Here is a 25,968-nt window from a genome sequence, read left to right as displayed (position 1 = left end):
CCACAGAACAAGGGGGGACAGAGGAGGGGCTGAGAAGCTGGGATGATGCTGTTTGCTCACTGCATTCAACTTCACATTGGGAGGGAGAACACGAAGGCAGCATTCAACAAGGCAGCAAGAGCAGATGTATCAGTTGTTGCTGCAGGCAGTGAGGAGGAGGGGCTGGCAGCTAAAGGGACAGAGAACAGTAACCTTCAAGATGCAGGCAAAGGGATGGAGAAGGCTCCTTTAGCTGGAAATCCCTCTGATGTTCAAAAAACATGTGTTTCTATTTGTTTTAAAAGTTTAGATTCTATGTCATTTCACAGTATCCGGAAGTTATATATGGAGACATATATTATTTCATCATTTTGATCTAACTTGACATTGATATACAAAGAAGAAAACAAAAGCAGGAGAATGCCCTTTGGGAATGGACTGGTTATCATCACTCAGCAGTCAAAACGCCTGGGGCCCAGCTCTGCTGGGATGGCCAGAGCCACCAAGAGGGTTGAAAGTGCGTACTAGGTTTCACTCACTGGTCAAAGAGTTGAGAACCGGGGCTGTGACCGCTACCTATTCTCACTGAAACCCATTTTCTGTGTCTTCGTGGCCACACAGTGAGGCCACACTTTCTGGTCTCCCCTGGATGGGGGTCTCAGCCTGGCTCACAGAGCCCCCCAGGAATGCTGCGCCTGCCTTTTCTCCCTGTGGCCGGTGTGAGGACGAAAACTATCTCAGAAGCTTCAAAGCTACGTGGTGAGAATGGCGCCACCAAACCTTGTCCAAACCAAGCAACCTGGAATATCCACTCTAGACCATTAAGTAAGAACAAGGTGCTTGCACCATTACACGTTGTGCCTACTTGTTTTACAGCTCTTTCCCCTACCCTAACAAATTAATGTGTAGGCCTGTGTTTCCTCGGGGCCCCAGATGCATGTACATGCTGTCTGCATTGCATATACAGTCTAGTTGGGTTATAGTGTGGCTGCCACTGAATTGTCCTGGCACTCTGAAGACCAGGAGTAAAATGAACCAACACAAAGATCAGAGCATGATCTAGAGCAGAGGTGGGCAGCTTTTCTCTCTAAAGGGACAGAAACGATTTCAGGCCTTGTTAGGTCATACACACAGTCTCGGACACACATTCTTATGTTTTTGTTTTTCAAAATAACCCTTTAAAAATTTGAACAACATTCTTAGCTTAAAGGCCCTATAGAAGCTGACCATGAACCAGATTTGACCTATGGGGTATGGTCTGTCCAACTGTGGTTTAGATTTTTAAAAACTGAAAGAATGATAATATTTCATAAGATATGAAAATTACGTAAAATTCCAATTTGGGGGACTGTAAATCAAGTTTTAGTGGACTGCAGCCACATTTATTCATTTGCATACTGGCCATGGCTGCTTAGGGCAGAGCTGAGTAGTTATGATAGGTAAATGGCCCACAAAGCCTAAACCATTTACTATCCGATGTTTTACAGAAAAAGTTTACTAACCCCTGGTCTAGAGGTTCCAAAAGAGAGATCATACTATTTAAGGGACCAGATCCTCTACCATCCAACCATTACACTGGGTGTCGTACTGCACTGGTGCCATTCTAAGAGTTTAGCAACTTCACCAACGACCATGCAAGAGAGTCCTCCCTCAAAAGGTCTTGGAGTTTAGTGCTGTCCCCTAAAACACAGTAGGAACAACAATCTTTACTGGCCAACTAGAGTGTTCTGATGGGCTATGCAAACTGCATTCAAAGACACACACCCACCAGGGAGGGTTAGTTTATCTGAACTCACTATGACAACTGATATCCTAAGAGAAGCCTGGTGTATTATAAAACAAATAAATACTCAAAGCACAGCTCAAGTTCAACACGTGACATATACTTTCTTACCATTGGCTGTTATCATTAATAAGACATTGTGATGGGCCTTTTGAATTTGGAATACAATTTAAAGTTTTAAGACAATTCTGCAAGTCAAATAGCTGGCTCTGTGGATGGGAAAACTGAGGCTCAGGAAGAATAAATAATTTTCCCAAGGTCAAAGAACTGAAAAGTTAGAGCTTGGATTAGAGAGTCTAGATCTTCTTCAATTCAAATCTGGTGCTCTTTCTATCACATAGTAAGGAATATAATATACTGGCTAATTCATAAATTGGAAGACATTGCCTCCATATTAGTCTCTAACCACAATGTCAGAATTCAAGTATATTTTGACAGTCAAGTCTTACCTATATTCAAATATAACTAGTGTTTATTGAATATTTATTTTATGCCAGACATGGTGCTAAGTGTTTTTTCTAAGTGGTCTCTAACCTCTCCCATGTCTCAAATTCCTCATCTATAAAATGGGCTTGATAAAAGCAGTTACCAAGCATTAACATTGAATTAAATGAATGCTGGGTATATAGGAAATTCTTAACCCGACCTACAATTACACATGCTAAGTTTCATGCTATCTTAAGTGTTCTTGTTTTGGTTTTTTTGTAAAATGAGGAGGGAGGCTCAAAGCTTTTAAGATCCATTCTAGCCTCATGAGATACAAGTATTCAACAACAATAAAAAAGAGTTGAAACAATCACGCCACTGGGTGTAGATGTCTTGGGGAATCCTCTCACAACAGGGGAATCATGTTTGGGGACATCAGCACAATATTTATTTGAAATATAAGTTTTGAGCATGCACTTTGATATTAATAAATGAATTATATTGTCTATTTTAAATATACTGTCCAGTGACCAAAAAAAACCACGATTATTTTCTTTCAATGGTATTTGGGAATTTGGAGTTAGTTTGAAAGCAACTTTTAAAAATGCCTTAAACAAAAACAGCTAGGACAGATATTATTCAAAACATCCTAATTTATAGTAACACTCATAGACTTCATTTTCCTGCTTACATGTTTCTTTTCTCTTCCCTAGTCAAAGCCATACTGTACCCAGCACCCTTTCCCCCCCCCCATCACCTTTGTTATAAAATAAGCCTTCCTTATAGCACCCAACATGCCTTCTTCCCACAGGTAGGATTACATGAAAGGTGGGACATTCTCATACCTTTTTTTTTTGTACATATTGCTGTAACATGCCCTAATTTTGTATTATATCAACCAGATCCTATATCCCCTTACTGAATGGGCTACTCATTGAGTTGCCTAAGCTACTGTGACTAAGCCACTTCTCAGGTATCTGCTTCCCTTAGAGACAGAACAGCGATCACATTGTCAGGCATTCACTTCTTTATGTGCATGCAGGGGAAGGCCGAGAGACATGCGCCTCTCAACAATGCTCGCAGGAACACCACTAAATCTGTGTTCCAAAAAAGAAGTCTTGCCACTAAACTCCTATAAGACCCTTCTCCTCGGTTCCCAGGGGGGACGAAATGGAGGCAAGACATTCTGATCAGCTTGGTTATCATTATTGTTTGGAAGAATTTTTGTTGAACCACATTTTTATAAAGCCTGATTATCAGATTTAAGGGCAAATTCCGTTCAACTCTGAAGTTCTCTAATGAGGAGAATATTAAGCTTTCTTGCTTGTTTTCAGCTGCAATTCAACATCCTCAAGCAATGCATCTTCAAAAGCCACTGCACTCTAGCCCAGGCGACAGAGTGAGACTATATCTCAAAAAAAGATAAATAAATAAAAAAAATAAAAAATCACCCTGCCAGGAAAAGACACCTCCGGGCAATGAGACCACAGGCTGACCACAAGTGTCCAACGCAAAGTAAGTGCTCAATAAATGTTTCAGAAGAAATAAAGATAAGAGTGTCTGAGGAGCTTCTGCCCCTAAACTGTGCACTGTTGACTGTAAATCTGACATTTCCAGCCCCGATAGTCCCTCAGAGCTCTGGGCTCACCTTCCGGCTGCCTTCTTACAGGCATCCAATAAGCATCTCAAACTTGTCCAACACCAAGCTTTCCATTTTCCCTCCAAATTGAGTTCTTCTCCATCTCAAATAAATACATGACTGTTCTCTCAGTTGTCCAAAGCAAAAACCTGGGAATCATCTTTTACTTCTCTCTCTTAGTTACTGCTTGCCACCCCAATAACTCCAAATCATTTCCAAGTCCTATTCTCTACCTGCCCTATAATCTAGAATCCACCAGTTCTATCTCTACTGCTAGTGTGTCGATCACTGCTAAAGCCCGTCTGGACCCCTATTCTTCTTCTCCTGCCATTAATTCTCCATATACAGCTAAAGTAATCTAACAATGGAAACCAGATCTCACTTTCTCCCTTCAAGTCCTCCAGTGACTTCCTATGGCTCGTGTGATGAGATTAACTCTCTTGCCCACGGCTAGGAGGCCCTTAGGAACCTGCCCTCATCTCTGTCGACTTTCTAGCTCCATCGCTAAGCTTGGTCACACTGGTAACATCAAATCCTTTCCTGCCTCTGTGCCTGCCGTTTCCTGCTTGCAGCAGGGGAACATTTTCATCTCCTGATTGTCACACAATAACTTCAGGCCCAAAATCATGCTCAGGAAGAGCTTTCTCAAAAAACTGGCTTTCTGAAGTTCTCTCCCAGCCCCATCAACTTATCAATGAGGGGCACGCTTACATTTAAATAACTCAAATAATCCATACTTTGAAGAATATAAACTTTTGGCTTTTGGAAATTATATATAACTTTTTATCACATGCTCTAAAATGGGGAAGCTAAACAAATACTTGATGAAGCCTCAAAATAGTAATGGTTGACATTAAACAATTAAACTTGTGGTATTTCTAATGCATTACTGAGACAATGTTTTGTTGAGAGATTGTTGAGAACCTGAATGAAAAATTATAAGCAGCTGGGGGTTTCTATGTTAGGTGTGAATTCCATACATAAACCAATCATTTATGGCCACAGGCTGACAGGAGGTCAGGAGGGCATGGACCACTTTCCTGAGCTTGCCCTTTCAATGGTGGACAGAGCACTGTTCATGACAACTCTCTTTCGCATCAGTTTGGCCATTAATGAGAGCTTTTAAAGACTGGAGACATTCCAGATGGTTTTTCCAATGCTGCTTTCCTACGTGCCTACTGTTTTCAACACTTCTGTGTGAGTTCCAGGCACCACTGTTCTTCCTCAGGAGTTAGTCACAGGGTTACTATAATGGCTCAGTTAAGAAGATCTTCAAGGTTCAGCCTACTAACTACATATGTTAACCTTTAGTTTTTAAGTGGTAGTTTTTGTAGAAATAGGGAATGATAGTATTGATAGAAGGAATAATATAAAAAAGCCCCACAGCTAATATTTATTGAATCCTTACTATGTGCTAGTTACACAGTAGAGACTTTTTTTTGACTGACTGATTCCATGGCCTTATTTTTTATAATCTGCATTTTTGTTAATTGTCTTCTTCTCACAGAGAATTTGCTTAATGATAAGATGGGACATAGCATGTTTTACAGATACCTTATCTCTGAACAGAAATTAAAATGGTGGAATATTTTTGCTCTTATAAATATGCATTTTTCCCAAGCCTGTTTTTTTATTAGGTGTATCTTTAGGATTATGAGGAGGAGAGCTGGACCATGAAGCTAGATCCCCAGACTCTCACCTCCAGACTGCATGTGCATAGCAAGCACTTGTGTGAATTTACTGAAATAAGCATTTATTGAAAGAATGAATACCTGGTCAGATTTCTAATGGGAGCATACACATCTTATAGGTATGAATTTTAACATTTAATTGAGATAAACCCCTGGAGTCACTACGGCATAAGAATTCAGTTTCTAAGGCTCCAATCCAATAGCTTTAAGGATCTCAGACTTACGTGATTTCTCTAAAGATTTAAAACAATAAGAAATATCATATTCATAACTTTAGAAATTACACAGTCACTTTAAACAACAGGATTTTTATGTAGGAAAGAATTAGAAAACCATCAACATACCAAAAAGAATTTCCAACATTCTAGGAAAGCCAAATGCACAACATTGAAACTGAAGTTCCACTCATGGAAGGTGGTCTATGATATTACTCTTTACTTACAACACCAATGTAAGTACTGTAACAACCCTCATGTGGATGTATTTGTCCTATTGCCATTCAGAGGTTCAATCTTACAAATTAATTAAATAAATTTATTCCAAGTAGCAGAGGGTCACATAAAGATGTTCATTCATAGCAGGTGGTTTGAAAATAAAATACCAAAATTGCTGAAAGCATCAGAAAGTGAAATATTTTCTCTACTGAAAAATAGGACAAAGAAGATCTTTCTATGTCACTTATTTATTTTAATATTTCATTCTCAAAGAGCACTTAGTCACTTTTATTCATTGGGGTTTTAAATAAGCATGAATTTAATCCCATAAATTCTATTTCCTTTTTAAAGACCTAAAAATAATCTTTTACTCTTTACATATTTTTGCTGTACACATATATTTGACTATATCAATAAAGCTATTTTCTTTTATATTTTAATTTTATTAAAGTTAATTGCATTCAATTGGACCAAAAAAATAAATAAATACATTCCAGGCATATTTATGCCAAAGAAATTAAAAAATGATGACTCTTGGTACTCACCCTCCCATATCTGTTGGCATAGGACCCAGTAAGCAAGGAATGAAAAACAATGATTGTCTCGTCCAAGTCCCAGATGAACACTCTCTACAAAGGAAGAACCAAAATAATGTGTCTTTGCCTTGGTTTAGAAAACTGTTATTCAGTTAACTTCAACATGAAAAAGTCATCTTGAATTGGGAAACAAATGAAAAATCTGAATTTACTATATTTTTGTAAAACACGACTGTTCCAAAGAGCATCTTCTAACTATTCTCCAGCTATAACTTTGGATGAGGTAGAAGAAGATAATTATATTTACAGCATTGATATAAATATAGGAAAGAGATAATAATATGTATCCTTTCTACTTCTCTATAAGAATCTGAGTCTCATTTCTGAAAAGATGAAAGAAAAATGAGCTATAACTAGTTTGTTTATAACTTCTGAGACAGATGAGAGATGAAAAATCATTTTATCTTTTCCTTATCCCTAATCTCTGTTCATTAAGAAGTATTAAAATAACTAATCTTATGTTTTACTCTCACTAAGCCAAATATTAAAAAAATAGCACATAAAAACTAAAACTATACATAATCTATTCACCTTATGTTACCTACTGGGTTGTTGTTACCAAGGGGATGGGATATACATTGTTCTTACCAGGTTGTTTAAGTCTTCAGGCTATAGATACTTAACAACTTAAGCAGACACATCACTCATTCTCTTAGACAAACTTTTGGGGTATTTAGAATTAGACCTGAAGGAATTAATTTCAAAAAGGTCTTTGTGGTATCACAAAAAGCCTCCCGAGCCTGTTTTTCTTCTTCCCATTCCCACTCACACCAATGCATATTCATATGCATAGATTCTGCTGGAAAAATTTCATCTGTTCAGCCAAAATAATCATGTTTTCCACCATCAGATTTCACTTTGGCAAAAAGCAGACACTTAATTGCAGTGGATTCAAGGCTATGAAATCTACCACCTTTTAAGTTCTTACTTAATCCCTCCTGCTTTTGAACTCCACCAAAACATGTCTCAGAAGGTGATTACCATCTCGGTTTAGAACATTCCAGGTTTTCCTTTCTCAATATACACAAGCATGTCTTTAATTTCAAAGTGGATTTTATTAAACATTTTTAGAATGACACTTACTTAATTGAAATAGCAATGACATAGAGGAGCACAACAGAATTTTGTTCAAGCAGGATTGTGTAATTTACTATATTTCTCTCAAGAGAAACAGATGCTTTACCATATAGTCAATATGGAAGGAAAAAAAAGAGAAATAATTGTTTAACCTATGGTTAATATGAGGGAGAGAAAAAATGCTTTGATTTTATTGTTGATATGAAAAAGAAAGCAATAATAAAAGCATCTAGATATCTTGATCACTGCCATTTACATAGCAGGTACATAAAACCGCCAGTTAGCTATTAAGCTACCCTGTTATTTGCTGGGGTGTTGGCAATGACATACCTCAAGATCGGAATCCGGGGGAGGTGAAGGATTATTGTTTCTTCGGCCCCGTCCACGTGATTTCCCATCTGAACCTCGACGTAATCGATCAGAATCTGTATCTTTAATGGGTGTTGACGGGCTGTGGATTGTACTGTACTCTGCAGGAATACAGGAAGGTCTTTCATCTTTTAGCTCCACCACTACGGTGCCAAGATTAACCTTGTTTTAATTCACAGGGGGAGTTTGGTGAGTAAAGCACATTTCATTCTGCTTAAATCCTACCTTATCTTTTACTTGCATTGGTAAATAATTTATGAGATATCTGATTCCCAGATTCGTTTTGAAAGAGTGATCAGGAACAATTAAAATTTAATTAAAGGTGAGAAACAACAGGCTGCACTAAATTGCCTAGATTTTCCTTGTGGTTTCTTTATGATTAGACAACGCACCCCCAGCCTACCCCATGGCATCGCTCATTGGCCCCACTAACGGCACCTGGCCATGCTGAGAGGTCACACATTGGCCTCAGCAGTGGTCCTCCCAGCTACAAAAAGGCTTCTGATTCATGGAAAGAGATGAAAAGAAAAACCAGCTCTGGGACAGGGAAAAACTGAGTCATCAGGCAGATTTTCTTCCTCATTTGATGTGAGAACAAGAGAGTGACAAGGTAAAGAGAGCAGACACATGCACAATGCCCACACTCCATGCAGCATCCGTCACAGGCTCTTCCTGTGTTTTAGTCTCTTTGAACCAAACACCCAAAACCAGGCAGCACATTAAAATTACTCATCTGGGTAACTCAGAGAAGCCAACTGAAATAATTACATAGAAACCACAAAATAAAGAACAACCCACAAATGGCTCAAAGGAAGAGCTGGGCGATGTGTAGGGCTAGGGGAGATTCGTATCCAGTGTCCGGAAGGAAAAGCAAAACCATTCACTCTCACCTCTCAGATGAGGTTTTTTTCCTTAAGTCTATCCAGGACTTACATCAGATCATCTCTGCTCCCCCTAAATTCCAGATATCTAGGGTGCTGACTGTCCTCCAAACTCTTTGCCCAATTTCTCTACTGGATGTGCGTTGGAGTCTTACATCTTTCAACGTAAGATGAGGAATGATCATTCTTACCGACATTGCTGACATATTCACCAAACAAAAAACTATGGAGAACTGAAGGCCTGGCAGACTTTATTAATGTACTATCAGCCCCAGCTCTACCAACAAGGTCATCCATATGTCAAACTGTGTGGTACCAGTATCACCACCAAGCTCAAGTGCTTCTCCAAAGCCTTCAATCAGAGTAGATAGGAAAAGACTCTGACGGAGCGAAATCTCAATCACATGAAACCACCCCACACCTCCTGTTTAATCTTAAAACCTAAACAGATTCCTTTTACTTGTAGATGAGACTTTTACATGTCCTCTCCCATAAAGAAGATGGCAAACTTCCTCATATAAGTGAGTCATGTCATTTTCATACCCAGAAACCACTACGATGACCTAAAAAGCCTATTAGTTAATTACAGTCAGAAAGTCCAAAACAACTCCACTCAATGAATCAGTTTTTTTAGTTATTTGGGAGCATTTTTTAAGCTAACTCATCTCATAGAACTGTTAGAATACAATGCTGACTAGTCAAAGTGAATCACTGTGTAAATCTATATTAATATTCTTTTATTATGGAGGCAGATAACTATGGCTTCCTCTCCTTAAGATGTTCCAAACTAAGCATCTCTCTTCCTTGTTATAAAGAGAGTGAGGAACTCTAATTGAATATATTTTTATGTCAAGTGGATTCAATGCTGTCTCTTGTAGTAGTAGTCTTGGCCTTCCTATTTTTTTTTTTAATATTCTACAATGTGTATCTCCTTGCAGAAGCTATATAGTCACCATCTGAGACAGAACACACACCAATGTCTTTAATATGTTTTAAAACCGAGCACTCATTTTGCTGCATGAAAAGCGGCCATCTAATTCTACCTGCACTTTAAGTACTTCACCACAAAGTCTATCTTGAACTGGGAGCTCTGTAGCTTTTGGAAGTCCACATTTGAGGAGAAGCTAAAAGACATGGAGTGTTGTATCTTATCACATTATACTTTTTGCCTTGACTTCCAAATAGGTTCGAGTTAATTTTCCTCTCAAAGTAGTTTATCTTACCTAGGTTATCTAAGCCTAGATTTTCTCTTAATGATTGCCCATTCCTTTATTTCTAGGTGTTTACCTCTGCATTAAAAACTCAATTAAATCTTTTCAAATATATTCCATCTTTTTTTTTTTTTGGAACCAGACAAGCTGTAATTAAATGAGCAAGCTGTAATTAAATGAGTTCCTCACTTCTGTAAGCCTCTCCCAAAAGAAAACAAATTCAATGAGCAAAGTATATAGGAAAAATATTTTAAATTATATTATCTAAAGTTTTTCTAGCTAGAAGAAAAAACCCTAAAAGATGGACAACCTGACACCTTTAAATATCAAAATACAACCCCACCCCCTACCTTACAGGCCTCCACTTACTAGATAGGAAAATGAAATTAAAAATGATACAAGTTTGTTTAAAAAAAAAAACAAAACTCTTCCTTTTTGGTCTATGAGGTAGCATCAAATATGTCCTCTCGCTTATCCAGCTTTCCTGACTCTAACTTCTCCTTCTGCATACTACTAGCGCAAAACAACTCAAATAATTTAATCTTCTAATCCAATGACAGCTCATGTTTCACTAAAATCCTCTCCAAATTGTTCAACTTTACCTCTGATGAGATAATAGCTGTGAAAATGCTGTGAAGAGTATTCTGTTTAACAAACTTTGACTCGATGTCGTGTTCACACTGTACCAAACTTGAAATGTCATGATGTACCAAAAAGACATGGTCCCTGCCTTCTTGGAGCTTAAAGTTCAGAGGAAGGAACTGACTCAGGAACAAAAAAAATGAGAAACTCCAAACCAATGTGGAGAAGGTCAGGATATGGGAAAGGTAGAATGTTACCACAGAGGGAGCCCACAGAACTCAGATGAACAGGGCTATAGAAGCTTCCTGAAGACAGAGGACAAACTCACTAGTAAAAAAGGAAAATGAATGTATTTTAGGCAGGGGCACAAGCACATGTGAAGGTACACAGAGAAAGCATGTCATGTTTAAGAATTGAAAAAAAAAAAAAAAAATCAATCTGCCCTGAATCTACAGAAGAAGAGCACAGAGGTGAGGCTGGAGTGACAGGCGAAGAATTCAACAGGGGAGAGGTGGCTCCAGAGCCTGTGTGCAGGGCACTGGAGGTCAGTCAAGGCTGAGGAAGGGAGAGAGTAGCCAGGAGGATAATTCAGTAACCCCAGTGGGGGATGGTGCTTGCCTGGACACAGGTAGCAGGGATAGAGAGATTTGAAGTGGCATTAGGAGGTAAAGTCAACCACTAAATTGCATAAGGAAGTAAGAAGAAGTGAAAGAAGAAGTCAAGGATGATGCCTATGTCAGAGGTTTGGCAACTGCATGGTGACTGTAATTTGAGGTATGGGACTCAGGCAGAAAGGATTATTGGGGAAGAGCATAGGTGACAATTCCAGGTTGACTTTGGGACATAGCAGATTTGAAGAGACTGCAGGCAGCCTAGTAAAGATGTCCAGCAAGGCTGCCAGACTGCTCTGAAGCTCAAGAAAGGAATATGGGCTGGGTTTAGGTATGGAAACTGACATCCTATGTAATTAAAGAAATGGGTGTTGTTTAAGAAATGCAGTGTGTGGAGAAGGGATGGGCAGAGAAAGATGGGTGGGGTGTGAAGAAGAAAAAGAAGGTCAGCCTACTGCGGAAGAAAGAGCACATTAGGAAGGAGGGATCAATAACTTCAGACCAATCAAGTCACAGGTAAAATGAAGACTGAACCCAAAAGTACTTCATATTTAGAGTCAAAGAGATACTTGGCATACATAGCAATGGTATGGATTCAGGAAGGTAGAAGAGCAAATGTGGGGAGGGGTACAACTTAAAATCACCAACGACCCTATAATGGCCAAATCTATTAATTATCTTTTAGTCTTCAGTCTTATTTGCCCTCTCTGTGGCTGTGCTGACCACTCACTCCTTTAAACCATGTACACATCACAATGCCTTGACTTCCCTTTATTCTGCTTCACACTATCCTTTCTCAGTCTCTTTGGTGAGTTATTCTTCTGCCCAAAGCTTCAATGTTGCTGTTCTCTACATCAGCAATACTCAAAGTGCTGATCTGTGACAAGATATGGAGTTTGCATCTGAACGTTAATCAACATAATGCTTCCTTCATCGAAAAGTCTTGCTAACATACAAAAAAGAGTCGGCTAAAGAAGGCAGTGTGCTTAGTGACACTGTTGATTACAGTCTGAAGCAAATCCTTATCTTATCCTGGACTTATAGTAAACAGTTGGTGGAAAAACAGCCAGTTTGTGGACTATATTTTGAGTAGCAGTGCACTACAGTTTTTTCTACTGTAGGTTCTCAGTGGTCGATAGTATCTTCAAGAGGGATTTCAATGACACCCTACAGGCTGATAATTCTAAAGCTTTATCTTCTGATTTTTTGACCTGAGTATCCCACTGTTTGCTAGATATCTCCACCTGAATATTCCATGGACATCACAATTAAACTTGTCCCAAAATGAATCCTCCCTATTAACAAGTTAGATTAGTGGTACCAGTAACTATCTAGTTTTCCAATCCAAAAACTCTTTACTGGCTCTATCAAATCAAGACTAAGTTCTGTGGGTTTTACTCCTAAATACTTTTTGTATGAGTTCAGATTCCTGCCTCAATTCTTGCAACAGGCTATTTCCCAGGATTGCTACTCTCAGTCTTTCAACTCTTTTCTGCACCACCATTGTGGAGAGTTTTACAACCTTACCATGCTCCAAACTCTATGGAACAGGACGGATAGTCTGGATTTAAGGACACTGAGCTATAGAGTCAACTGCCACATTCTGAATTTTGGCTGCAGTACTAAGGGTATGTCTTTGCTAGTTACTTATCCCCCGCATGATTCAGTTTTATCATCTATAAAATGGGAATAAATGGCATAAGATAAAACTAGTACACATGCTGTGAAGGTACATGGAACTGCGTATGACACTAGTGCTCTGTGATGCTAGCTACCTTTAGAAAAAGAAAGTCCCACTGAGTTATTCTTCAACAACCTTCTCTCTACTCTCTTCACAGTCTACTTCAGATGGACAAATGTAATGATCTCAGTTCTCTGAAAGTGCTTCATGACTTCACACGTGCTGTTTTCATTTCTTTGAATACCTTTTCTCTACTCTCAGCCTGCTCTGTCTGTGAAATTCCTATTAACCTCTGCAAAGAAAGCACATGCATCTTTGTGGATTCTATAAATGTTGGTCTCTCCTTTCTAATTATGTTCTCTTATCTCTATTATAGGGCTATACAATTTTTTCAATTATTTATATTTGCAGCAGATAATAAACAATTTGACAGAATTATTCTGAGCAAATATCCACCACTCCTACTTTGGGGAGAGCCTAGAGGTGTTCACATTTAAAATCTGAGAGCACAGTGAGCATCTAGAGTGCAAGGCAGACATTAAAAAATCAACGGCGATGGAAAGAATGAGTGTTTCTCCAGTTTAGCTCTTACTCTATTAAAGCTATGAAGCTTATTCAATTGTTTATACTAGCTAGTCAAAATATTTATAAATGAGAAATCACTGTAATTACTTTAAAAGCCCACTGAAAAGTTAATGTTTACATATTTGATCATAAAATATTAAAATCTACATAAGATCATTAAAATTCTACATTTGTAAATACTACAGAAGATTTCCATAAATTCTTCAATATTACAAAGAAAAAGAACTGGAACTTGAAAGGATCCACCTAGTTGCCCTCAGTTCCTCTTGTTCCCCTGAGCTAATAACTCCCGTTCGAGCCCTGGGTAAGTTACTTACATTTTTTCAGTTCTTAGTCTCCTTGTTTACCACATTGAAGACACAGCCTAGATTACCTACCTTTAAAATTCTATTATCTACGGATGTACAACACTTACCAGATCCTCAAATAGATTAGTCAACTTCAGACTAATCTATATAAAAGATCTCAGGCAACTCCAACCTTCAGAAACCATTAGGGTTTATTGCCTACTATATCTAGCCCAAATTCCTTATCCAATTTTACTTCTCATGCCTCCCTCAAGATGTTATCTGTTTATTTATACATATTGCCAAACAGTTTTCAAAAGGGTTGTATCAATTTATATTGTGCCAATTTTATCATAACCTTATCTATGTTGGTTGTCATCGTTTTAAAGTCATTACTATTCATATGTACAATAGTAGCACGATTTTAATTTGCATAGCTTTGAGATTCCTGTATACATTTGCTTAAAAATTGTATTTCCTTCTGTGAACTCACCAAATCATTGGCCCATTTTTATATTCCTTTATTAATTTATACAAAATAGTTTTAAACCCTTTTCATGTCTGCAGATACTTTTCTCAGCCTGATATTTCCTTAAATTATGCCTTCCTTCACAGAAGCTTTTCATTTTTATGGAGTCTTGCTGCACGGCATGAAGGCCGGTTGGCTGCTTGAAGATTTAGGGATAAGCATTCACATTTGTTTTAAGGGTAGCAGGAGATTTCTGATCTAACTTTACACCCCTGGGACCACCTACGCCAGTGGTAGCTGCAAAGGAAGTGGAACACAGGTTCCTGCAGGCTACCTTCCCTGTGCTGTGGGAGGATGGGGCCCTCCTTACTCAATCTAAGTCGAAGTGAGGTGAAAGACTACTCCCCATAAACAGAATTAAGTAACTGAACTCCTAGCCAAGAGGAAGCTCTCACCACATGTACAATGACATTGGACTGAGGCCAGGGGAGCTATGATCTGAATCTGTCTGCTAAGACACTCCAGCTTACAAAATGAACTGCAGAGCTTTTTGTGAAATCCTCAGAAAAACTATCTGAATTTCGTGAACATGAGACATGCTAATCAATAATTACATTCTATTTGTGGCTATGAGGGACTCAGATAAAAAGAAAAGAGCATATCACTTCCCTAAACGCCGATATTGTCCTGTTCGAGACTCAAGTCTCAAAGCGCAATGTACAAGTGAGCGTGAAGCAGATGCCACACGGCAACCGACACACAGGCACCCTTGGACTCTGAGACTCTCAAAAACCAACATAGGTAGAAGCAAATGTCCTCCTAACAGATGATATGGCAAGGCAAAATCGGGAAGACTGAAAAAAGAATGCAGAGCGGGTGAACTCTAACACAAGAAGGAAAGGGTACCTTCCCCCATAGGGAGTCAGATGCATCCAGTTGTGCTACTGGCCAAAGCAATCATATATGTGCACTGGGCATATTTCTGCTTGATAGTTCTTTAAATCAGTTTTCCTAGGGTGGGGAAAACTGTTCTGTGGAGCTGAGTTTTATTATATTATTTTAGGTAAAGAAGTAGGATTGCATCCTACTCCAGGGATGGACAAGGTAAAGACCAAATTTAATCAAAATTACCCAGAACTTCTCTTAACCAGCTACACTGTGAGAGGCAAAGGCAGTAAAACTAACCAGTGACACAGCAGGGGACAGGTCACGGGTTTATGGTAGAGCATAGAGACCAACTTGCTCATGCTATTTAATTCTAATTTTCTCTCTCTCTCTCTTTTTTTGGTACCTACAGTCTAGAGCAGGGGTCAGCAAATTTTTCCTGTGATAAGACAGTGAATATCTTTCTGGGCCACACAGTCTCTGCTGCAACTATTCCATTCTGTTGTCACAATGGCACACAGAAATGCAAAATAGGATACAGATTTCCTCTTGGTTGATACTGGCACCAGACACATGCCTCTTGAGTGATTTTTTGTTTTCATCTCTAATGTAACAGCCAGGTGCAGGCACCAATCTTAAAGAAACTGCTGTAAGATTCTTCTCTTCTGTGAGGCAGCTGGGGACAGCCACCTAGATTGAACCGTTATTGTCAGAGATCTTCAAATTGAAGCCCCAAATTCATATTATTCTCAAAGCTCTAAGGAAATTCCAGTGGTGGCCTAAACGTCATGCTTGAATTCTCATATGACTGAATGCAATACCATTGAAACCAAATGCTCTCAACAGAGAATGTATGTATATGCACACATGCATTCAGCCAACTTGCTTTTTTTCCTTGATAGAAGTGGAACAGTGTTGGAAAACTCCTCTTAAAATGTCTTAATATAGAAAACTATCATTAGAGCCAATAGACAACCTATGGAATAGGAGAAAATATTTGCTCTCTACACATCCAATAAAGGCCTGATAATAGAATTTAGAACTTAAAAGAATCAACAGGAACAAAATCAAACAACCCCGTCAATAAATGGGCAACAGAAATGAACAGAACTTTTTCCAAAGAAGACAGAATAATGGCCAGCAAACATATAAAAAAATGCTCAATATCTCTAATCATTAGAGAAATGCAAATCAAAACCACAATGAGATATCACCTAACCCCAGTGAGATTGGCCTCTATCAAAAAATCCTGAAAAAATAAATGCTGGCAAGGATGTGGAGAGAACACTCTTACACTGCTGGTGGGACTACAAATTACTGCAACCTTTGTAGAAAAGAATTTGGAGATACCTCTAAGAGCTAAAAACAGAAATACCATTTGATCCAGCAATAGCATTATTAGGCATCTACCCAAAAGAGCATAAGACATTCTGTTACAAAGACATCTGCACCCGAATGCTTATGGCAGCACAATACACTCTTGCAAGGACATGGAAACAACCCAGGTGCCCATCAATTCATGAGTGGATTATTAAAATTTGATATATGTATACAATGGAATATTACTCAATTATAAGAAATGACAGCAAGCTAGCACAGCTTGTATTTTCCTGGATTGAGCTTGAGCCCATTATCCGAAGTGAGGTGACACAAGATTGGAAGAAAGGGCTCCCCATGTACTCGCCATCAAATTGGTACTGACTGATACCGTGGTGCTCAAATGGTGGTGGTGTTCGCCAGGGATTAGGGAGTTGCAGCGGGGCAGGCAGACTCACAACTGAGGGGTGCGGTGAGCATTGTGGAGGGGAAAGGCATACCTCTAACCCTTGCTAGGGAGAAGCAGAGATATAAAATGTAACCAAAATGTTTGTACTCTCATATTTTCCTGAAATAAAAAAAAAAAAATTTAAAAAGAAAAATAAACCTGATTCAAGGCAAAAAAAAAAAAAAGGTCTTAATATAACTTAAAAAAAAATCTTTGAAACAAATCAATTTTAAATCATCTTAACACTGGATCTAATCTGTCCACACTACCCCTCACTACTGAAGATTTGTGAATGAGTAGGGTTTTTAATGGTTGTTAATGCCACCTCTATAGTGACAATGGACTGCAACCTCCAATATAATCTGACCACTTTCACCACCTCCACACCTCTACCCTGAGACTGGCCACCATCACTTCTCACCTGGACACGGGAATCATCTTTCAGTTGATTGCTCCACTGCCCCCTTTGCTTTATTACAACTTATTCTATGCCCATGCCCAAAGAGATTGTCTTTACATGTGATGAAATCATGCTGCTCTTCTGCTTAAACACTGCTTATCTCATTCAAAATAAAATCCAAAGTCCTGCCGGGCCCATGAGGCCAGCTATGATGGCTAGGATGGCTTCTCTCCCTCCCTAACCTTACCCGCAACACCCGTCCTCTCCCAGGTGGCTCCAACCACATCAACCTTCTTGGTACTCGCTGAACCCACCCAGCACAGTCCTGCCTACAGACCCTGGTAATCACTGTTTCCTTTCTTCAGAACACTCTTCCCCTCCTCCTTCAGGACTCTGCTGAAGCATCACCGTGCCTGATAATTCTTCAGAAATAGCTTCCTGCCCAGCGCTGCTCTCCTTATCCAGTTGTCCATCCTTCTAGGCAATTCTCACTACCAGATGCATTTTATATGTACTTGTCATCCATGCCCTCCAGTAGAATATAAACTCTCTAAGGGCAGAGACTTTATTTTGTTCACTGCTGAATCCCCTGTGCCTAGAACAGTGCCTGGAACACATCAGAGGCTCAATAAACATTTGTTGTTTTCACAACCTGGCATGTAGAGCATTCCCCGTTCACATGGCAAAATGCACATCATCATCGATAATCTTCCACATAGAGGTCATTTAACCACTCTCTCAAGATATGTTTAACAGGTAAATATTATCAGCGTGCCTTCGTGCTCATTGGGGAGGATTTAATAGGAAAGGAACTCAGATAACACTGGGTTCATTATCCCATCCTCTAGGTTCAACTCATTCAAACTGTGCAGAGCCAGAAAGAGACCTTACTTACCATCCTCACCCAAAAGAAAACTGAGGCTGAATTAGGGCTGAGAAATGGAGAAGTGGAGAGAACAGAGGTCCCTCTAGGGCTTTGGGATTATTTCCAGCCTTGATTTGTGCAGAGATGTATTACTATCCCCAGTGAACAGATGAAAAGATTGAGTTAATAAAAATGAAGGGCCTCCAGCTAGCATGTATCCAGGCCTGTCATCTCTGAAACCTCTACTCCATCTGCTTCTTCCTGCCTCATGCACCCTCCAGCCCCAGCTGGCTTCAGGCCCTCGCTCCTCAGAGCCAGAAGTCTCGCTTGGCAATGATGAGGACAGAGACAGGCTGTGCAGCCTCTGATGGGCACCTGCCTGGGAACACTTGGCTGCCACCTTCTCCTGCAGGTGTGAGGACAAAGGAGAACAGCTTCCCAGGACCAAGGCTGGCTGTTGATTCCAGAAATAAGACTGTTTGGGAAATAACCCACTTGCAGACAGAGTGGCTTTTACAAATTTTGGAGCACCCTAACTTACAGGACAGACATGGAAATTGATTAGTTCAATTTTTGCTGTAGTAGCATAACAAATTAAGACTTTAGGGTCTAAGTACATTCCAGGATGGCCTTGGTAACTTGCAATTTACATAATTATCTGGATGTTATCCGGACCTCAGGTTCGTCAACAATAAAATGGGGATAGAATTGTTGTGAAGCTTCTATCAAATAATGCATGCTGAAGTATTTTGTACAGCCACGTTACTATTGTTGCTGTGTTAAGTGAATTGCTCAAAGTCACCTGTCGAGGTTCAGTAACCTTATTTGTAAAGATGATTACAAAGTGATCTTCCAGTTCAAAAATGCTTTCATCCTTTAATGAAATCTAAATATAATTTAAGTGTGTTCCAATGGAAATGACACCCTGTCATTTTAAATGGTCTATTTTTCTATCCTTGAATAAATATCCCTTCCGTTTCCTCTGTCCCTCACTCACTAATTCCCACTTTTCAATGCTGAGGATAAAATTCACCTCCTTTGTTAATTTTTTTTCTCTAAACATCCCTGCTTATGCATTCTTCCTGAGCACTTTTCTTCTTCTTCTAGCATGGCATTTTTAAAATTTAATTTTTATTGGGTTTGGCTGTACACATGACTGTTTTATTTAGTAGTAAAATGCACTTTGAGGACAGGGAGTAACCCTCTTGCTTTCTGTATCCTCACAGAACCCAAGCCTACTCTGGAAGTAAGAGATGCCCAATGACTAGCTAATGAAATGGTGAAGCATATCATCAAATCCTTGTTTTCATATGTTGGTAGGAAAAACTATATTTTCTACTTCTCCTTCAATTTGGGAACAGTGTGATAAATTTAATAGCACGATTAAGGCATAGTTCTCAAGGGAAGTGTGCATTCTTTGTAATCTTTCCCAACAGCAAAGCTGAGTCCAGGGAGGTAATTAGTGTTTTTCCTGAAGTATGTGCTTCAGTGCATTTGTTCATCTAAATAAGAAACCAGAAAGGAAAGAGACTCCAAGCAAAGCCTGTAGTTCTGAGGATGCTTGAAGGGAGAATATTTAAAAGGTAGTCAGGGATGGAAGATAAAATAAATTGCAGAAGCTAAAAATAAGATCCATGGTAGAGAAAGTGAATGTTTACATTGGGAGCTATTTTACAATTGGCAACATGCTTTTTTAATATAAAATAGCTGAACTGAAATGAATAACAAGCCTACAACTTAGGGCAGGTCTGGGACTGTGAGTAGAAAGAAGATGGAGAGGTGTGTACTCTTGGGGGGCTACCATGATATGAGGATCCTGAAGAGGTTTTTGTGAGCATATTAACCACGAAGGTGCTATTTTCAAAATTGTGGATGGGACACAATTTGCAACGTGAGTGCTTCCTGAGCATGGAGTGGTTGTGGTGAATCTTTTCTCTGGCTCTTTGTCTCATTGAATAAAACATTTTAATTCTTATTTTCTGAGTAACTGATAGCCTACCTTTCTCCAAGAAGAGTTTAAGATAACTTACCAAATATATACATAAATACACAGAAATCTTTTCAAACAAATGAATCAGTACATCAGAAAAACTTGAGTCAGAAAGGTAAAGCAAAGCCAGGGAGAGAGTGGTCCACACAGGTCTTCTAGCCCGAAGGTTTGCACTCAATGCGGGGCACAGGCATGGACAGGTCTCTCGCTCGTGGGCTGCGTAATATGCGACAAACCAATTTCTCAACAAAAACGTAGGTGCTCCTAGTACAGAGATGAGATGGAAATGCCTCCTCACAGGACTGCTCACTGAGGGACGCTGTGGAATGCCAGGACTACATCCTCATGGTAAGCAAAACAGCAAGTTTCACAAGATTCTTACTTCTAAGGCTCATTACAGCTGACTAACTCGAGAATTCATGATTTCAGAGCACAGAACACTGGGATGAGGCATCTTATTTATTTTAAGGGCAAAATTTAAAATATCTAGAAGGATGGGGCCATTACATATCTTTCTGCCAGCTGACAAACACAAGATCTTCCTTTGAGTCTTGCAGCAATGAGGTAAGAGGTTATACTAATGTGTTACTTTGAGTGCAGTGATTGGTCACTGGGTTGAGTGCAGACCCATGTGCTTTACTAAGTTAGCCCTGCTGAGAATAGAAATGACAGTCTCTTATGAAAATTAGGGAGCTCAACCAGGCAAATATTCCTGGACATGGAAGGCCACAGTCCTGAGGGAAGGCCCATTAAATTTCCCAAAAAGTACTTGGGATCTACAAAGACCTACAAAGTAACGGGCCATCAGACCTTCAGAGTTACATGTGATAGTGTGACTTTGATAATTTAATACTGGGAGATTTTTTTTTTTAAATCAGATCTTGGTCAAACAAACAAAAAACAGGACCTCAGCTGGGCCTTGAATAAATTACATTATATTACTTTAGATTCTCAGTGAATGTGACCTTATCAAAGGATAAAATACTTAAAGTAAAGGAACCTTGATAATTTTAGGTTATCAGTCATAGAAGCCTCTCATATAAAATAAACTGAAAGCAAGTAAACTTGTTGATTAGTCTTATAGGGTTAACTAGTAGTCTGAGAAATTAATTTAGAGAACTGCTTTGACATTTCAACCTTTATTCCATAACCATTATACTCATTTTACACAGGCACTAATTGAGGTCTCCTAGGTAAGCTAATCCCTCATTCAAGGTATAGTAACTAAATTAAGAGAACTTCATTACCCCTGGAGCATGGCCATTATCCAATCTCCAGTACTCTGTGGATAACCTAGTAACCCTCTCATACTTTGCAACCACTGGTTTAAATCCCCTACAGCCATTCTAGTTGAAGGAAGCCAAGGGCTTTAGTCTCTGAAGCAACCACAACACACAATGTACAACAGTCATGAACTTCAAAAAGGAAGAACACTTTGGCTACTGAGTGAGGCCAGGGACTTGGCCTTTCTTATCACCTCTACAACCCCAGCACCGAGCATGGTGCTTGGCACAGGGCAAACACTTATAAACATCTGTTGAATGTCTGAATGGATGAAACAGACATTTGAGGGCCTAGTATATGTGAGTCAGTTTGCTAGCCACTTACATAGTTTCATTCTCACAGTCATCCCATAAACGAGAGTGGTATCAACCTCATTTCATGGAGGAATGTACACCAAGGAGCTAAGTGACCTGCCCAGAGTACTTGGTTGAATCAGTATTGAAACCCAGGTTAGCCCAACTCCAAATCCCTAGCTACCACTCCAGTTTCTCTAAATTGTATTCCAAGGAAGAGCTGTAGCCAGAGATGTTAGATGATAATCCCGGGGGAGAGGGTAAGGGGAGCACAGGTGGAAAGTGGTACCTGGCCAGGTATGGTTGGGAAGTACCACTGGTACCTTATATTCAATTCTCAATAAATACTGCTGCATCAAAGGATCGGGAAAGACTTAAAATAGAGGAACCCCTCTAACTTTAACCATAACTTGTGTCCTTAACTGACTCTATCTTGGCAGTCATTAAAGGATAAAAGGACATCCTCTCCATCCCCAGGAGGCAGTTGTGCTGCCAGGGAAGTGTGAGAAAGGCCACACCACACCCTGTCTTCCAAGGTTGCCACTCCAGTGTGCCATCAAGAGACACTGCTGATGGCAGCCTGTGCTGCTTTGGAAAAATTTAATCTTTTCTGGATTCATATTCAGTAAAGTGAAGGTCTTAGGCAAAAAAAAAAAAAAAATCTATGAAGTCACTTCTAACTTAAAATTAAAAGCTTCCCTATCGCCCAATTGCTTTATGCTAAAGTTATTCAAGTGGATTTATAGATATGAGCGAGCTGTCAGTTCAGAAATTGGCTACATTCTAAATATTTTTAAGTCAGTTGTTTGAAACTCAGAATCCATTTTCTTGTAGAAATGACAGCAGACATGATTTTCACACCAATCCATAATTACCAAGTTAATCAATAATCCAGATGAAATACTACATATATAATGTAAAATAGTAGATTATACCCTTAACCCTTTGCACTCGGATGTCAAGTGTGACTCGACACGGTTAGCAAAAATTATAGAGATTAAAATTACTCTTTGACTGTATCAATAATTTTAAATATTAAAAAAATCCAAATAAATAAGTTTGTATGAAAAGAAACTCCAGTTTTTTATTCTACTGCCACGCTTTGTAAAATCTGGGGTATTTAAAAAATTAAAATCCCGAGTAGAATAAAGGAATCGAGAAAAAAGCAAGCAAGTGCAAAGGGTTAAATATTAGCAGTTACAAAAAAAGTGAAAAATAGTAAACCTTATCTTAAATAATGGTATTGAAGAAAATGCAATTTTAATTTTATGAAGAGGTACTTGGTGAAATTTCTGAAAGACTCATAAGTATTTTCAAAAACTTTAGAAGGTGATGGTACTGGATTAAAATGCCCACTTTCCCTTTAAAATTGATGGCTTCCTTTTCTTTGATACAAGTAGCCTTTTCCCTAAACTTAATGCTCATCGCCCATGAGAGCTGCAAGTAGAGACATAAAAAAGACAAAAGGAAAAAAAGAAAAAAGGAGGGTTAGGTGGAGAATGAGGTCCTTGGAAGTAAGTTGTGGCAAACTGTTCCCTAAGCAGGTCCATGACAGGTAACTATTAATTAGGATAAAGGGGAAGCGGGAGAGAACAGAGGCAGGGAAGTGGAAGATGAAAGAGAAAGTGTGCAGTTGGCTGATGGATTATCCAAGATATCCACAAACTGGCTTTATGAGTCAGTGAATACTTATAACAAGATAACCCAAAATATGCTACGTACTTTTCCCCTCTAAGTTCAGATCTATATTTTATTTTATTTTATCAGTAACTAGAGCTCATTCAAACATTTAACACATATTTAAATGAATACCTGCTAATATATGCCTTTGCTGAGTATGTGAGTGATTAAAAAAATTGAAGACCATATAGCTACTACCTTTAGGACTCGTTGTTTATGTTTTCATTTTTCTGCTTGTTTAAAACTTCTGACAAGAGTGGTTTTGAGAAGCAGCCTTTTACTTATTAAGAACTCAAATTTGAAGCCAAGCTTTCAGAGGTTTAATCCTGGTGTTGTCACCAACCTCTCCTTAGCTTTCCTGTCCATAAAATGGAGATAATGACAACACTGCCTAGCTCACGGAGCTGGGTGGGAATTAACTAAGTTTATACATGAACAGTGCTTTGCAACAATGCCTGGCACTAGTAACCCCTCAAAAAATATTAGTCACTTACATTGATATATATCATCTACAACAAAAATACTTACTGAAATTTTCTCTGTATATCATCTAGCAAAAAAAGCAAGGTACAGAACAGTCTGTATAGTATTCTATTATATGGAAGGGGGGACAGGAATATATACTTGAATGTGGGACAAAAGGGTGGCGGGGGGCAGGTGCTCTGCATATGTTTATATAAGCAAAGGGTATCCTTGAAACTCTGCTGAAAGAAACCAAGGGGCTGCGGGTGTGGAAGATGAAGGAAGGTTTATTCTTCTCTGTAAACATGTCTATGCCTTTGTACTTTTGTCTCATGTTCATGTATTACTGCTCAGTAAATTTAAAAATATTCATTAAGCCAAAGTTTTTGGATATCTAGTTAGGAAGAAAATTAGTAGGCATTAATCCATCAATTCTACCTTTATTTAAAACTTAATCCAAAACGCATTTACTAAACTATGCAATACCAATTAAATGAAGTGGAGGGAGGCAAACACGTGTAATTTTGTATGTCCTCTTCACAAACCCTCTCCAACTAAAAAACTAAATCAGTAAATGCTGACGTCCTCCACCTTAATTAAACAAGGGAATTTGTTACATTGGTTTGTGTTGCTTCTCATAGGACACTTAATACTTTCAAATAACGAATCAATTAGTTACAAAAGAAGATAAAACAATGTTTCAGGAGGGTAAACTAAGTCCATTAGCTCCATAATGCTTTCTTATTTTGATTATTCATATATTAATATAAATCATATGTTATGTATAAATATGAGAAAGAATTACATATTGGAATCCAATGTACTAAAATTGACTCTAGAAGGCATCCCAACATCTGGCTAACTAATTGAAAAAATTAGGCAAGCCAGTAATGAGGCACAAAATGGGTAAATACTAAAAGAATGAATTTTTCATTTCTTGGAAACACGGTCTAAAATTCACAGGTAACGAAACTCATTTTTATGGCATTGCTGACAATACAAAACGAAGAGTGAACTTTATTTCCATGAATTTTATTATCTCATTAAGGTTACCACTGTATATCCTCTGGGAAAAAAGAGAGAAAGAAAACCAATGCCATCAAGACAAACAAACCCAACAACCCAAAACAAACATCTGTTTTGTCTTCTCACATCTTAACAGCCTGCCTATTTTAGATACAAATATTTGTTTTGCTGACAAACGTTTCCAAAACATTAGTTAAAACTGTTTCACTGAAATAGTTTATTTTTGAGCTGAACAAATTGCAAACTTCTCCCAAGTCCACGAGGCATCTGTGAAAATAAGCAAGTATGGCCTACAGGTTTTCCAAATCGTTCCCTCGGCAAAACGTAGGCATCGAGATGCCTGCTATTGCAAATCTCAGGATATTTCCACAGGGAACAGATGTGGCCATGTTAGGTAGTATAGACGAGACCCAAATTTCCTGCATTTAGCGGGAAGATAGCTGGCAATTTAGTTTGTCATCCTGTCACACTGAGTTCCTGTGAGAACTCAGACTTCTGCAACTTTGCACAAGAACATTCCCCTGTTTTTCAGGCACTTTGCTCTACTTTCTTGTGCCTTGGCAGGGATCAAAGAAGCAGAGGGAACAAATGGTTTCCCATGCATATTGAATTCCCTCTTATACTGATTTTTCCTCTGTCATTTGAAATTCAATATTGGCAAGATTCCCGTACATCACCTTAACCAGTAAATTGTCTGCATGCGGTCAGTGTATGTGAAGGTAGATTTCAACATCAAGTTTTTGGTAAGAAATTCAAATGAACAAATCCTTTGAAAAATTGACTTTTCTAGGGCATTAATTCTAAAACTTATTCCTAATAAGTAATTAGCTTTTATTTCACGTTAACCTGAAATGTAATGTTTTACTCTCCATGCACTCTTCCTTTCTGATTGCTTTGTATTATTTTAAAAATACAGTGTTATAGGTGAATAGTCCTTTCCCAAAAATATAGCCTCAAAATTCCTGATTAACTTAATAATACTTAATGTTTATTGAGCATTTAAGAGCTATGCGAGTC

General features: G+C 38.7%; 1 protein-coding gene across 15 annotated transcripts in view; it reads right to left on the bottom strand.

Annotated features, from left to right (window-relative positions):
- EYA1 (EYA transcriptional coactivator and phosphatase 1) overlaps window positions 1–25,968 on the bottom strand; it is a 307,766-nt gene that overhangs the window by 58,978 nt on the left and 222,820 nt on the right. For all 15 annotated transcript variants that reach the window (XM_076005221.1, XM_076005220.1, XM_076005223.1 and 12 more), the window contains 2 exons: window positions 7,956–8,095; window positions 6,498–6,581 (listed from right to left, as the gene is read on the bottom strand). In XM_076005221.1, the coding sequence (XP_075861336.1) occupies window positions 6,498–6,581; window positions 7,956–8,095 (224 nt within the window). The remainder of the gene's footprint in view (window positions 1–6,497; window positions 6,582–7,955; window positions 8,096–25,968) is intronic.

The sequence above is a fragment of the Microcebus murinus genome, chromosome 7 (genome assembly GCF_040939455.1).
Source record: "Microcebus murinus isolate Inina chromosome 7, M.murinus_Inina_mat1.0, whole genome shotgun sequence".
NCBI classification, from domain to species: Eukaryota; Metazoa; Chordata; class Mammalia; order Primates; family Cheirogaleidae; genus Microcebus; species Microcebus murinus.
This window is presented reverse-complemented; position numbering and strand designations above follow the sequence as displayed.